This window comes from Diabrotica virgifera, chromosome 6 (genome assembly GCF_917563875.1).
Source record: "Diabrotica virgifera virgifera chromosome 6, PGI_DIABVI_V3a".
Taxonomy (NCBI): Eukaryota; Metazoa; Arthropoda; class Insecta; order Coleoptera; family Chrysomelidae; genus Diabrotica; species Diabrotica virgifera.
Window position 1 is genome coordinate 3,445,400 of NC_065448.1, and position 17,138 is coordinate 3,462,537.

Sequence of the window (17,138 nt, forward strand, 5' to 3'; positions counted from 1 at the left end):
GAAAAATATTAGGCAATAGGCAGGTGGGAGGGGAATAAGGTAGAAGACAATAATTGATATTGGTTAAAAAATTACCTATTTACCACTGATTCCCCCAGTCTAACCTGTGATTCCCCGAGAAGTTTCAAAGCAAAGGAAGATGAATGGAAAAGAGGAAACGCAAAAGGAGGAGAATGACAATATTGAGAAGCAGACTCGTGCGAAGGAACAAAGAAGCAATAAATAAAGAGAGGCAACGAGTGAGAATGCGAGTAACTAGGAGAATTAAACCCTTCCAAAGATTGCCCTAAATGTAAACAAAGAGACGAAAGAAATGAAGGAAGCAGGTGAGGAGTTGAGATATGAGGCAGCAAATATGGAAATAAATGGGGGTAATAAGGGGAATCAGACAGGTGGGCAAGAGTGTATAGATGAGGGGAAAGCGAAAAAAAAGGAAAATATATTGAGAGGCAGTGGATTGGAGAGGAAGAGTAAAAAGAAGAGGAAAATAATTCACATGGTTTGGGAACACAAAAGATTTTAAAATAAGAAAAAATAAAGTTAAAATCTTACTCGTGATTTTGGTAGTTTCAGTGCAAATGAGGAACAAGGGTAGACTTGAAATGGATTAGAAGAGGACGAATAAGCAAGTAAAGTAATGGGGAAGTGGAAGAGAAGTATAGACGGAGGGGAGAACAATAACTGATATAGGTAGAAATACTAGAAATAATTGTAAGATATGAAACATATTAAGTAAGCTTTCTGAGTAATGATTCTTCTAAGCAACTTCAGTGCAAAAGAGCAAGAATAGGAAGAAAAGAAAAGGTGTGCAGGAAGCGCTTAAGGGGACATATGATAAAGCGAATGAGGAAGGCAGGTGATGAGAAATATGGAGGTAAGGCGAGAGCAAAAAATTAAGCGGACAAAAGGGTGGTATATAAGTAAAAGGAGGAGGAGTAGGTGGACGTAGGAGGGAAGATAGAAGACAAGGAAGGGTAATGAAGTCAAGAAAGAATGAGGACGTAGCACGAGAAGGAAAATAATTAGTAATACTATTTGGGTTGCAAAATTTCATAAAAAAAGGAGAAATAATACAATCTAAGAAATCTTAACAAAGGTAGAGTTGCCATATATATACTTACTGTGATCCAAATCTGTAAGTATATTAACTTTGCCCTTAACGACAGCTATACTTCGAGTACTTTGCACCACCTTCGAACTAGTCGCACCCCTAACCATATTCCTTTTAGATCTATCGTGGCGAGGAGACGGACTCCTAGAAGACATAGTTTCTGGATATTTGTCCGTCTTGCACGCTTTGCAGACTAAGTTGTTAAGTGAGTTTTTCAAGGTACATTTCGAGCAAGACCAGAACTCTCCCTTTTTCAAGGTCATGTCGTGGTTCAGGGTGATGGATCTGAGCTTGGAGCCGTAACAGGCTTCGCAGACCAGAGATCGCTCGCTGTTGACCAAGGTGCATTTTTTGCAAGTCCATTTTTGATCTTCTGTGGGACTATCGCCATCTGAAATTATTGAGAAATATTTAACAACTGAAGAAGACACAGTGTGATAAAACAGGTCATGTATACCTACAGAGGAAATTTTCTTAAAATATTGTTAGAATGTGTATTTATAAAAAAAGTAAAATGTAAAATTATTCAATGCGATAAAAATGAAAAAACATTTAATATTTTTGACAGTAGTAGATTATTTAAAACCAATGACAATCACCATATTTATTCAACAAAGAGATCCTGTCATTGTCAGCGCTCACTAATAAAATTTGAAAATATTATGGCATATCAATTTTACTGTTCCTATTCGCTGTGAGCCGATGAGAGAAGGGATTTGACAGTTTTCGCCAGCGGTGTTAGTGGCAGTTTTATGCATTGAATTTGAACAATTTTATCAGAAAAGTACAAGTTTCAAACCGCGAGAGAGCGCTACCGACGAAACTCACAGCCAATAAAAACAGAGGTAACCTCTAAATTTCACATAAACTTCTTTTTCTCAATGGCCTCTTGCGTAAGCAGTCATCCAGTCGCACGAATTTATATATTAAATATTACAATTGAAGAGCTTATTGCAACATAATGGTAAGCCACAATTTTACAGAATTCTCTTTTATTGCATTATCTATTTAAAGAAACCTATGTTAAGCCATATAAAAATTATTTGGTGATTACTGAAATAGATGGCGGAGTTATTGCTGTATCGTGTTTATACAATCGCCCATTTCTGTTCACTTTTTCGCGTAAAACGTGGTAAGCCACATTAAAATGGCGTCGACATCAGGTGCACGTGCTGAATTAAGAGCGGTTTTAAGCGAAAATAGCAGTTTAAATGTCAATTTTATTGATGATAGTGATGACAGTGTAGCAGACAAAGACTATAAGCCCAGTGGCGATGATTTTTCGTCTCAATCTAGTGAGGTAAGCTGTATTTTCTGATTTTTTGGCTTACCATGTTTTTGCACAAAAATATTCATATATATTACATGGAACAATATCGTATGCCAAGTGGCTTATCGAGTTATTAATATAAAATTTTTGAAATATTCGCAAATTCTAAAGTGTAATACAGTCTCTTTTTGTTGTTCTAGGATGAATTGCAGGAACCAATACCCAGGCTTTTTAAAGATAAGGAGGTAAATCCAGAGAAGAAAAAACCAACAAGATGGAGACAACGAAATGAGGAACACTATGATCGAAATTAAAAAAAAAAAGAAGCCGTAATTCGGGACAGCAGTATACTTCTAACAAAACCAAGACGATTATTAGTTCACGTGAAATTGGCGAAGAAAATTCCGTTTTACCGAAAGGCAGACCTGCAACAATAGAGTTGTCAAATATTCCCAAGAAATATAACGAACCTCTGAAAATTGCGAAAAATAAACTGGACGATATAAAAAGTTTGTTACCTTATATCCCGCCAGTCAACCACACTTTTTATAATCAGTTAAACGCAGCTTATGAAGTTAATGAAGAAGTGGAAATTGTAGAAACATAACTTAGTTTATTTTTTTGTGTTGCGATTTTTTAAATTTAAGAACATGTTAAGCCACATTTTTTTTAATAAACTTATTTTTTTAATACAAATATGTGGTTTTTTTGTGAAATAATAAATGTAGATGTATTTTAATAACTAATATAACTAACTAACACGCGTTCAGGTTTTTACATTTAAACCAATATTTTTTAGATTTTTTAAAACTTTAAACATTGATATCTCGGTTTTATTATTTTGTGGCTTACCATTATGTTGCAATAAGCTCTTCAATTATAATGAATAAAATAAAAAAACTTATTATAAAACTTGTAGTAAAATTACTTTTACTATTAATTCTGTGTATTCGTTCAGTAATTAAGTTACAATAATATTTCAGTTCATAATTTGTGCTTTTCTAGATAAATATCTATTTTTCTCGTTTTGTCTATGTATTTCACATACACCAATTTTATCAGAAAAGTACAAGTTTCAAACCGCGAGAGAGGGCTACCGTACAAATAATATTTCAAAAATGCCAATTTTTTGATGGTGGTAATTTTTGAATAATTAATTTATTATTTATTTATAAATTAAAGATGAATATTTGTTATGAATTACTTGTCACACCTTTTAAAAAATACTGAAACATTTTACCAATTTAGGTTAAATAGTGGTATTAATTCAGATTTTTTATACTTAGAGCTCTCGCAATTCACATATTTTGAGAATTCAAATCCAAAATTTTACTAGAAAAAACATTTTCCGAAAATTCAAAGTACACTTCGCGTCAAAAAAAAACTGGTACAACTCTTATAACCGAAAATCGTGTTTTTCAAGTTGTGTAAGTTGATCTTGTCACAAGTGTCATTCTAATTTCTAGGGCAACGTTGCCAGTTCAACGAAAATATTATATCAAACTAGGTAAAAACGAGGCTGTGCGACAGACTGCATTTTTTAATATACTAAAAACTAAAACAATTGTAATTTTCCGTCATCTCAATTAAGTATTCATACATTGATTCGTGGTTTATTATAATTTATGAAAATATTTCAATTCAACAATAATGATAGATAATAAATCTTGACATGACTTTAAATTATTATGTTTAATGTCAAATCGAGAGGTGTGATTGGTTTCTCGTAAATTGTAGGACAAAACTGCATTAAGTTGTGTAGAATAAATAAAACACACTGGAAAAATTAAAAATTTAATTTGAATTAATACAAAATGAATAACTATTATAGTGAACAAGTGTGGAATTTAAATATATGTATTACAATTGGAAATATACATTTTAAAAGTTATTTTTTTGTATTTAGATTTAGTGCAATTCCGTTGTCTGTGATGGCAACAACGAAGTAATTCACGAACAATAATTGTCAGTCTGAACACAGGTTTACATTGGGAAAAAAAAGTGTACCAGTTTTATATGACATAATATGTCATAATATATTACTAAATTTATTTTTGCATCCCATTTTTCAATTCAGAATCCATTTTTAAAAAATCTAACGTACAGGGTGTTGTTTTTGGGACGGAATATTTTACAATATTTTTTAGTCCGAACCTGGACTTCTTGTAATTATAAATAAATTATTGTATTGGGCACCTTGAATATTATTCGCGTGCCAAATATAAAAAAATATTGAGTGAGGTTAAAACGTTATGAATCAAATAAATTGGTAAAATAGATAAAACACCCAGTATCTTGGTTATTTATGAAGTAAGACCCATAAGTGTCGGGCTCTTGAGATGGCCTAAGTATCCCTTTTTTCAGGTACCGTATGTTACTTCCCCAAAGAAACATCCTGTATAGTTATATAAAACAATACAAAAAAGGAGTTTTCTATAAAATATAATATTATTTTACCTGGTAAAATTTGAAAATCGTCTTCTAATTCTTGATCAAGAGTGGCAATTGGTACTTGAATTTTCGAGTCACTCCAATTAATTGGTCTAAAACAAAAAAAATTAAAAATATTTTGTCATATTCTGACTTAAGCTGTTTTGACATTAATCTGGCCTTTGATTTGATGACAACGAATCGTAACCATTGACATATTAACCACAGACCAGATATTGGGACTGTGCAAGTTCGGCAAAGCGACACCTGGTTTCTACGCTCTGCAACTTTATTCGCACTTTTAATTATATTGGCCAATTATATTAGTCCTGGTTACTGGATAATTGTCAAGGCCATAGTCCAAAAAAATAATAAGAAGAAAAAATAAGATTCAGGTTATGTTATTAAAACGTAAACAATTGTATGTAGTAAATAAAATCAGTTATTAAAATGCAGTACTGCAAGCAAAATACAATTAATTAAATTTACCTTTATATAATAATTGCATACCATATCAATATTCTGGAGCAATATATAATTTTTTCTTCTTCAACGACAGTAGGTATGAAATGTACGTCAATTTGACAATTTCAATTGAAAATATGAATTATTTAAGAAAGTTGCAATATATTTCTCCGCTATTCGCGCACGATCGTTTCTCGTATCCCTTCCAAGTACTTGCACACCACGAATGTGCCGCTCAATGCATCGGGGTGTAACCATAGATATAATAACATATAGATTAGGCCAGGTCCGAAAAATAGCGTAACGCGGAGCAGTTCGGGTCATTGGTGTATCTATCTCTCTCTACCGGCGCTTAGCTTTCTCTCTCTAGCATATGATGGTTACACCCCGATACATTGAGTGGCATATCCCTAGCCTGGTCTATTGTTAACATGTCTCTGGGTGTAACGCCAATATCAACTACAGTGGTCTAGCTATCTTTGTCTGTCGTACGAGTGTGAGCGTACAGTCGAAAAAATGAAAGAATACCCATGAGCTCGAAACAAATGACTGTGAATGAAAAGCCCTATACCCATGAACGATCACATCAATCACTTATTTTGTATTTGCTGTTTTTTTCTATAACAAAAGTTTGTTATTTATAGAAAAAGACAGCAAATACAAAATAAGTGATTGATGTGATCGTTCATGGGTATAGGGCTTTTCATTCACAGTCATTTGTTTCGAGCTTCTGTCATGTGTCACATAATATTAATATATCTACGTCATACGTTATTGGTATCTGGAATGATACAAACCAAAGACGTATGGCGTAGATATATTAATATTATGTGACACATGACAGAAGCTCGAAACAAATGACAGTCGATGAAAAGCCCTATTCTTTCATTTTTCGGACTGTATCTACCAAGAGGTGGGAGTAATGGAAAGACACAGACACAGAGGCAGCGGTCATCATATGCTAGAGAGAGAAAGCTAAGCGCCGGTAAACAGAGATAGATACACCATTGACCCGAACTGCTCCACGTTACGCTATTTTTCGTACCTTGACAAATTTATGTATTATTATATCTATGATTGTAACACATGTCTTTAAGCGTTTGACGTCTGTTAAAAATTAAAAAAAAAACGTGAATTACTGCTGGTGAAACACGGTTCCATTTCTACTCGACAGAGACAAAAGAGAAGACAAATAATTAAAGAAAAAACTCACTTTTTAACTCACAAATATCTCTCTTACATCAAAACAGCGCACCTACTTACAAGACAGCCATTTCACATGAAAACTTCTAACACTTGGGATGTGAAAAATTTTACCATTCACTGTTTTAGCTAGATTTAGTCCCGTTTGGCCAATTTGTGTTGTTAAACTTAAAAAATGTCTTTTCAGGTGGAATAAAAAAGAATGGTGTCTTATCAAGTTTACAGGGTGATTGATTAGTAGGGTAAAGCTCAATAGCTCCGCTCTAGTAATAGATAGCAATAAAAGTTAATAACAAAAATTTTAGCCACCTTTGAGCTTCACATTACAAAATTAGTTAGAATGTTACAGGGTGTTCGATAACACATTGGCAGACCTAACTTATATTTTTTTAAATGGAACACCCTATATTTTATTTTATATTCGAAATCCTGTTAACTTCTCCATCACAAAAATATAAAGGTTTGTAATGTTATACAGGGTATTTACAAAGTTATAACCAATTTTGTATGAAAATCGTAACAAGTTCAACTCCCTGTATAAATAAAAATAAGCACAACAGCAATGGTTTATTAATGTAATATTTTTTTATTTATTGTCAAAATTTTTAAGAATTATTGATATTGCTAATTTTCTTTATATCAAATACAGGGTGAGTCAAAACGCAAGTACATTATTTTCTCAGTAATGATAAATGGAACACCCTGTATTTTATATCATTATTGAAAAGTAACATTAACGTACTTTAATTTTTATATAACATTCCCTATGCCCAAATTTATTAGTTTTCGAGATATTTTCATTTTTCAGAGCAAATTATTTTAGGTGTTTAAATTTATCTAAATTTTAAGTAAGCCATGACTGAATTGACAATTGAAGATTACCGATTATCAATCCGGTAATCAATGTAACACTGTAGCAAATAAAGAAATAAAAATAATTTATTAGTAATACATTTTACAAACAAAAACACAACCACTACATGCAACATTTTTGAAACAATTAAAAACTATCTTTTTATGTAAATGCAACAAATAAACAAAGAAAATTATTAATAAATTTTACAAAAAAACACACAAACACAAAATACAATATTTTGTGAAGACAATTAAACACTACTTTTGTATGTAAATGTAACAATGTAACAAATAAAGAACGAAACATAATTTATCAGCAATACATTTTGCAAAAAAACATGTTCGAAAAAATTAGAAGCTACTTTTAATAAAATATTTTTAATATTTAATTACATAAGGTGTTCAAAATTATCTCCTAACACATTTATGTACGCCTAAAAACGATCATTGAATGAGCTACTTACTCTACGGAGCATTTGTAAATTAACACATCGAAATACACTTTGTATTCTATTTTTCATCTCATCCCTTGTTGTTGGAGGTATTTTATAAACTTCATTATTAACGTAACCCCAAAAAAATCAGTCCAGTTTATTAAATTCTGGTGATTTGGGTGGCCACGCTACTGGTCCATTGAAAAATGAAAATATCTCGAAAACTAATAAATTTAGACATAGGGAATGTTATCTAAAAATTAAAGTACAGTAATGGTACTTTTCAATATTGATATAAAATACAGGGTGTTCCATTTAAAATTACTGAGAAAATTCCACACCTGTAATTTTGAACCAATCAAAATACGTTATTTTGACAGATCACCATGGCAACGGAGGTATTTTATCGGAAATTTTTTGCTCGTGGGGTACCCAACAGCGGATTATAGTGGAAATTTTTTGACGTTTACAATAACAGAACATTTTTGACAGACTGGTTTTTATTTGTTTACATAATTTAGTTTTGATTCATTTTCTATCACTTGTAGTTACTCAAAACTTATGTAAAATTGAAGAATATACTATTTTCTATCTTGAAATGGTATTCCCATGCAACTACAATGAGTAGAAATTACGAATTTGAAAGCCTAAATAATTGCTGACAAAGCTATGGCGCGCTATTAATCTGTTCATGCAGCTTTGGATTTTCAAATGCAAATTTGGTGTGGAATTTTCTTACCGAATACCACGCGAAGTCAAATTAATATCCGGAAATTTTTTTTGATCATGAATATTTTTAGAAAATTTCCCTCGTCTGCGACTCGGGAAATTTTCAAAATATTCATGATCTCAAAAAAATTTCCGGAAATAATTTGACCTCTAGTGGTATTACTAGTGAAAATAATGTACTTGCGTTTTGACTCACCCTGTATTTGATATAAAGAAAATTAGCAATATCGACCATTCCTGAAAATTTTGACAATACGTTAAAATATATGGCATTAATAAACCATTGTTGTTTTGCTTATTTTTATTTATAAAATTGGTTATAACTTTGTAAATACCCTGTATAACAGAACAAACCTTTATATTTTTGTGATGGAGAAGTTAACAGGATTTCGAATTTAAAATAAAATATAGGGTGTTCCATTTAAAAAAAACATAAGTTTGGTCTGCCACTGTGTTATCGAACACCCTTTAACATTCTAACTAATTTTGTAATGTGAAGCTCAAAGGTGGCTAAAATTTTTGTTATTAACTTTTATTGCTATCTATTACTATAGCGGAGCTATTGAGCTTTACCCTACTAATCAATCACCCTGTATACGAAAAGAAGACTATGTTGAAAAATACATTAATTAAAAGGTTTTTGATTTTATTTTTTGGTATTAACGAGTGGATCCATACAGCCAAGATCACTGTTACTAATTGTAATATATTGATGAGACTGAATAGTACTGCTCGATATTTGTAGAGTGTTTAGTTAGTAAATAAACAAGGAACATTTGCAGTCTGTGAGCTGTAAAAGAATTCATTAATACTAATAAGAAACTTACTTGTTTGAAGAACAGTTCATGGTGATATTCCTATCTTCCGTGACAGTTACGGTGCAAGGCTGACTCAAAGATGGCGGCGTTCTCCAACTTTTACAAATATCACATTTCTCTACGCTAAATCCATTGTATGCGAACGAACACTGCCTACAAGTCCATCGTCTTTCGTTCAACACCCAACTAGTCTTAGTTCCTGTGGATTCCCTCATCAGTTGCATACTAAAAAAATGCGAATAAGATAAGAAGTGCTCAAAATTTTGCTACACACTGTATAACGGCTGATTTATGTTAGGACGGGGACGTGGACGACACAACTGTCTTACGGGGCACGTTGAAGGATCGCCTGATATGAAAAACAATGGCTAGTTTATCATACAACGGAACGGGTCGACTCCGGGGACGTGCTGCGACGTGCGCTGTCTATTGTTATACGGCACCTATCGTGCACGCCCCGTCGTAACATAAATCAGCCTTAATAGTCCATTCTCTCACGGTAAAATATTGTAAAACCTCGGTATTCTAAAGAACCACGCCGATTTTGATGTTGCACGGGTATCAACATAAAAGGAAAGAAACTCATAGTCCAGAAAAATAAGTTTTTTGTCGGGACACTTAAGCAGCCAGGTTGCAAATGCGTTTTTTGGGTACTATATACCTAATACATTATAAATACAAAAATGCCCGTCACAGTTTGGACGAGAATTTTAGTTATTAACAAATAAGGGTCAAAAATGGCAGTTTTTTCGTTTAAATCGCTACAGGTAAAAATAGGGTTATTAAATATCTTATTTACAGTATTCAGCTTTTAGTAGATGAGCAAAGGTGTAAAATGGCAGTTTTTGAATTTTGAATGGCAGTTTGAAAAAAAGACTAAAATTTCGAAAATAAAAAAATGCTATAGCTTTTGCGAAAATGAACTTGACTTTGATATTGCACGAAAAGTTGAGTCAACCAGTACATATAATGCCCTAAAAATTTCAAGATTATTCGGCGATTAGTTTAAATTTTATTCAATTTGTTTATCCCAAAGAGCTTTTTTTTGCTATATTATTATTCATAAAATAATAATGACACAGCAATTCTGTGGAAACCTCTTGAAAGAAGAATACTTATATTTTCAAAATGTTTAAAAAAATCAATAAAAAGTCATTTTTATCATTCCGAAAACATTTTACTAAAGTAGAGTCATTTTTGGCTTCTAAACAATTTGAATAGCTTTGTTAATATTGACTGTAGAGTAAATCTACTTTGGGATTTCAAAAGCTAGTATTTTTACACGAATTTTCAAAAAAACAAACTTTTTATGTTTTTATTAACGTTTTTATTATTTAATCCACAGTTACTTCTGTATGCATAAAATTCTCCTGTAACAGTGCTAGTTACCATACTCCTCCGAAACGGCTTGACTGATTTTTATGAAATTTTACACATATATCCTGTAGGACTGAGAATATGTTTTAACCTATTTTTCATACCAGTAAGTTGTAAGGGGGGTTGCCCCCTGAGACTTTTTTTTTTGGACAAAATTGTCTACCTTAATTTTGTATTATGTAGCAATAAAAAATACATACAACCCTTAATTTTCACTCTTCTATCCCCAACCACTATTTTTTAATAGCCATCTATATATTTACATCTACAAAATTCTCCTGTCGCAGTGTTAGTTGCCATACTTCTCCGAGACTGCTTGACCGATTTTTATGAAATTATATATGTATATTCGGTAGGTCTTAGAATCGGTCGTAATCGATTTTTCATATCCCTGAGTGATAAGGGGGGTTCCTCCTAACATTTTGTAATGTTTGGTAGGGATATGTATACATAACGTACTCTAAAGGACTACGAGTACATGCAAATTAAAAAAATTATGATCAAAATCCATCAACAACCTCCGGAGATATTAATCGTAGATATGCTGGAAGAATCAATTTCATTTTTTGGGTGCACGGATTTAAATATTTCCCTCCACCGACCACGAATCGATTTCGTTAGGACGTCATTTTTAAAGCTTTATTAACCACTCTGTTGGAGATCAAAGTTTACTCAAACTTGTACACATACACTATATATCTTTAAATTCAAAATGGCGTTAGTTAGGTTGCTTAATTGTTATAAACAAAGTAGCTGTGAATTAAATAAAAAAAGTGGATAACTTTGACCGTAAATAACCTAGACAAAAAGTTTTTTTTTTTGAAAATTTGTGTAAAAATACCAGCTTTTTAAATCTTAAAGTAGTTATAGTCTAAAGTCAATATTAACAAAGTTATTCAAATTGTTTAAAAGCCAAAAATTAGTCTTCTCTAGTAAAATGTTTTCGGTATGATTAAAACGACTTTTTAATGATTTTTTTTAAATAAGTTGAAAATATAACTTTTTCTTTCATGTGGTTTCCACATAATTGCTATATCATTATAATTTTCTGAACAATAACATTGCAAAAAAAGCTCTTTGGGATAAACAAATTGAATAAAATTTAAACTAATTGACTAATCGTCTAAAAATTTTTTGTGCAATATATGGACTGTTTTACTCAACTTTTCAGGCAATTTGAAAGTCTTAAGGTAATTTTCGCAAAAGTTGTAGCAAATTTTTTATTTTCGAAATTTCAGTTTTATTTTGAAATTTCCGAAGCAACAAATGATCGTACCAAAATTCAAAAACTGCCATTTTAAACCTTTGCTCATCTACTAAAAGAAGGATACTATAAATAAGATATTTAATTACGCTATTTTTACCTGTGGCGATTTAAATGAAAAAACTGCCATTTTTGACATTTATTTGTTAATAACTAAAATTCTCGTCCGAACTGTGACTGGCATTTTTGTATTTATAATGTATTAGGTATACAGTACGCAAAAAACCCATTTGCAACCTGGCTGCTCAAGTGTCCCGAACATGGTGTATTTTTGTCTTATTTCCCTGGTGTATCAGTCACCTCAGATATTGCGATGATGTTCTTATTACAACCAACCAAGAAGAACTAGCACTAGCACAATAGCACACGCATCGGAGAAGATAGGATTAAAAATGAACATGAGTAAAACAAAATCATGACAAATACAAATGACAGAATAAATATAAATAATGTAAATATTGAGGTTGTTGATGAATATACATATTATTATATTCTTCTTTTCTTCTTTAGCCCATTTCTATCCAACTTTGGACATAGGCCTTCCCCAAACCTTTCCATTTCCGTCTGTCCTTGGCTGCGTTTTTCCAGTTAGTTCCTGCAGCTTTTACAATATCGTCCTTCCATCGCATCTGAGGTCTTCCTCGTCCTCTTCTTCCTGTCCACGGTCTCCAGTTTTGTATTTCAGCATTCCAACTTTTATCTTCCTGTCTCGCATTGTGGCCCGCAAATCTCCATTTTAACCCTGTTATATGTTAACGAGCTCAAAATTTTTAGTTTGCGGAATATGAAAGCTCATAAATCAGGGCTATTTGTTTTTTAATTTTTGCAAGTGGAGGGGGGGGGGCAGCTCAACACGGGTAAAACCAATTGCTGTTCGTGTGTCTCGCTAAAACTCGAGAATGGCTGGACCGATTTGGCTAATTTTGATGTTGAATTATTTGTAGAAGTTCAGGGAAGGTTTATACGGTTTTATATAGTCATTTTAGTAGCCATCAAAATTTTTACATCTATATGTATAAAATGCTCTTTTTGCAGTGTTTGTTGCCATACTCCTCCGAAACGAATTTACCGATTTTTATGAAATTTGGCAGGTATATTCGACCGGACTGGGAGTAGGTTGTTATCTATATTTTCATACAGACATCTCATAAGGGGATTACCCATGACGCCATACTAACTATAGCCTCAGGTTTTCTTAACATTCTGTTTTTTGATTCATTCGCTTATGTTGGATAATAAAAAAGTTAAGCACTTTAACAACTACCCCTGTTTTTCGTTAATACAGGGTGTTTTTAAATAAGTACGGCAAACTTTAAGGGGTACTTCTGCATGATAAAATAATGACAGTTTGCTTTATAAACGTATGCCCGCAAATGCTTCGTTTCCGAGATAGGGGGTGTTGAAATTGTTCTTACAAACTGACGATTTATTTATTTCTCTAAAACGGTTTGTGATATGCAAATGAAATTTGGTAGATTTTAAGAGGTAGTTATTGCGCATTTTTTGGCATACAATTAAGAATTTTATATCCACCATTGGCGTGCATACGGGTATAAATATTTTAGATATATCCCGTATGCACGCCAATGGTGAATATAAAATTCTCAATTGTATGCCAAAAAATGCGCAATAACTAGCTCTTAAAATCTACCAAATTTCATTTGCATATCACAAACCGTTTTAGAGCAATAAATAAATCGTCAGTTTGTAAGAACAATTTCAACACCCCCTATCTCAGAAATGAAGTATTTGCGGGCATAAGTTTATAAAACAAACTGTCATTATTTTATCATGCAGAATTACCCCTTAAAGCTTGCCGTACTTATTGAAAAACACCCTGTATTGACGAAAAACAGGGGTAGTTGTTAAAGTGCCTAACTTTTTTATTATCCAACATAAGCGAATGAATAAAAAAACAGAATGTTAAGAAAATCTGTGGCTATAGTTGGGTTTTAATTTTAGTATTTTATAAAAGCTAGAACTTTCCACAGGGTGTTCCAAAGTTTGAGAAAAAAACACAGTTTGATTCGTACACCCTGTATACAATGACAATGTACCTGTCTAGCAACAATATTATTACAGCGATATTGATAAAGAATAAGGCTATAACATATTAAAAAAATTACTTAAATCGGACATCAGGTTTAGGAAATACAAGACATTAAAAATGACCCATTTTTTGGGGTGCCCGTTTTCTCTGCCGGTGAGTGTAGGTAGACTCCTTGCTGAATTCCGAACAGAACCGTACTAAAATTTTTTCTCTAGCGTAATCGGTGTCCGAAATACAATATCTTAAGCCGTAAAAATATTCTAAGGACAGAAGAAGAACGAGCAACAAATTTCATTGAAACAAATTTCATTGAAGAAAAGTGCAACTGTTTAACTTTTGGACTTAAATTGGGCAAAATATGAATTCTTTATTTTTTCGAAACTTTCAAAAAATATCTCTAAACCGAACTTTTCTGACGAACGGCAAGCAGGAGAAAAGTTCTGAGCACACGAAAAGAACAAACAGCAAATTATAAAATTGTATTTACTTTTAATTAATTCTGTTTCATTTTATTTAATTTTATTTAATTTAAGTATTTTATTTATTTTCGTTTATTTTATTTTATTTCATTTTTTAATTCCATTTATTTTTCTTAATTTTATTTAATTTTATTATTTTTTTCAATTTATTTATTATTTTTATTTGAGTTTATTCAATTTTATGAAATTTTATTTCATTTAATTTTATTTTGATTAATCAACACCTATATAGTTGGACAACTCCGAACCCAATTATAAATACAGGGTTGTTTTGAATGTAAATAAAATAAAGCTGTTATATTCATTATAAGATAAACAGATTTAAGATTGTAACTGTCGCACTACAAACTTTATTTTGTTACTTCTAACTAAACTTTATTACTTCAAACATCATGTGTAATTGATTAAAAATAATAATAAAAATTCATTCACATCGAGCATTTTTTGTTTATTAATTACGAATTCCTTTTGTTTATTTTAAGTTTATTGTATACAAAAGTTTGTTTTTATCTATTGAGGCAGTACGAAGTCTGTCGGGTCAGCTAGTAATATAATAAAGATAGCTTAAGGCCTATATGTTGAATACGGAGAATTTAGTCCTTTTGTGTTCTGTTATACGTTTGGTTCTGACAATTTGACCGATGTAAGTTTCTTTTAAAACTCTGAGCAATACCGTGGAAAATGTAATATAGATAAATACTTACATCTTGTCGTGCTTGTCGGCATCAAATTCGATATTCCTTTTCTGGGCATTAATAATGGTCTGATTTTCATAAAAATGTTTATCCTTGTCCGGTTCGGAGATTCCTATATAAGTGAAGAGAGTCCCTTTGTCCTTAGAAGTAGTATCACAAATGTTTCTGCTGTTATAGTTCTTGCCAACGCACACGCTGTTCAGATTATCAAATAAGGAGGAATGTTGAGAAGATTGAATATCAGTCATGGAAGTGCTGACCTTGGGAAAGCTACCCAAAGTAGCTTCGAGACTTCTATTTAGATTGGGCATGTGGAGATTGTGAGCTGATGGCAGTTCAGAGAGAGATCGTCGGTAGTACGGTTTATGACTTTCCGAATGGGAATGAAGAGATTCGTTATCCGCCCAATTATTTACCTGAAAGAAGAAATCAGTTAAAAACCTAATACAAAATATCTAATTTGCAGTGTGCCATACGTTGGTTACTAAGTCCCAGGCCTAACCACGAGATGGCGACTCTAATAAGTTTTCCACATAACATTTCGGCCGTATCAACCTTACAAAGCTTACTGTCAAACTTTCATGTCATTCGGATTATTATTTGCTGAGTTACAGTGCTTGAAGTGACGCTAGGGGAGAGTCGGCTATTGGTGCGCACCTAAGGCAAATTCAGAATATTTCAGAAACTTGAAACATTTCAGCTTTCAAAATTTTTTGAAGATATACTTCAAAGGCTGGGATATATTGGTAGGGACCGCATTTAATGAATGGTTGAACAGTAGAAGAGTGAGAGGCGAAATTTCCAATTAGTGTAATGGGCACAATTGCCCGACCTATTCGGCTAATGGTGCCATACCTCGTCTTTTTTGCTACCATCACCACAATACAATGAAGTCATTTTTATCTGACACGAGATCTTCCAACTCATCATCATGGCACAGTTCACTCTCTGAAATAACTTCGGAGCTGTTGTGTTCAAAAATTTTCCTTTTTGTACGTTTTTTCAATTTTGTGGTTTTCTCTTTGCCCCTTTCTCCAGTTTGACGGTTGTTTAACGCTTATTTACGTTTTATGACGCAGTCACAAAACGTAAAAAATGCCTTTATATACCTTGCCGGCTAATGGTGGGAAATGCGCACCATTAGACGACGTTACACTTCACCACATAACACAAAATTTGATAAAAACAAAAAAGAAACGAGCAAAACTAACTATATCAATGTTTAAAATGGTAAATAAATAAAGGATATAAGTACTATTTAAACTATATTTCTGTCAAGAAAAAAAGTTATCGCTTATTTTCTGTCACACAAACAATATCATACCACGCGAAAACATGTAAACGATAACTGCCAACCAGTAAATTATCTCCCCACGTTCGTTTGTGTCGGATAGATATGGCAGTTGCTACTAGATGGCCCGACAATATAGTTTTTGCAATTTTATTAAATAGGAGATTAGAAACATTGATGCGCACAATTACCCGACGCGCACCATTAGCCGACTCTCCCCTACTGTTGTGATTATTTATACAATGACCTCGGAGCAATTTTCTGTTTTGATTTTGGTGGGAAAAAATACCGTCTAAACTGAGCAATGGCTCAAAAATCATTACCTGGACTCTGCTCCATCGAATACAATAACTGTTAAACGATGGTTTTCTGAATTCAAACGCGGTCTTACCGACACCAATGATGCTAAGCGCTCTTGAAGGCCAAATGATGCAGTTATTCCCAAAAGCATCGAAAAAATTCTGAAGATTATTATGGAAAACCGCAAAGTGAAGTTGCAATAGATAGCTGACACTCTAAAGTTATCAAGAGGTAGTATTTTCACTACCACCAGAGCAAAACAACAACGAAATTATTAATCTCGGCGCTGTTTGGACACGTTTTATCGGAATAAGTTAAAGTTTTGCGTCGGTATGTCACAATTGATACATCACTTCACTTCGGAATC

General features: G+C 32.6%; 1 protein-coding gene across 4 annotated transcripts in view; it reads right to left on the minus strand.

Moving 5' to 3' along the window:
• LOC114326336 (calpain-D-like) overlaps window positions 1-17,138 on the minus strand; it is a 104,252-nt gene that overhangs the window by 35,434 nt on the left and 51,680 nt on the right. For all 4 annotated transcript variants that reach the window (XM_028274669.2, XM_028274667.2, XM_028274668.2 and 1 more), the window contains 4 exons: window positions 15,190-15,596; window positions 9,325-9,540; window positions 4,839-4,924; window positions 1,122-1,502 (listed from right to left, as the gene is read on the minus strand). In XM_028274669.2, the coding sequence (XP_028130470.1) occupies window positions 1,122-1,502; window positions 4,839-4,924; window positions 9,325-9,540; window positions 15,190-15,491 (985 nt within the window). In that variant the 5' untranslated portion in view covers window positions 15,492-15,596. The remainder of the gene's footprint in view (window positions 1-1,121; window positions 1,503-4,838; window positions 4,925-9,324; window positions 9,541-15,189; window positions 15,597-17,138) is intronic.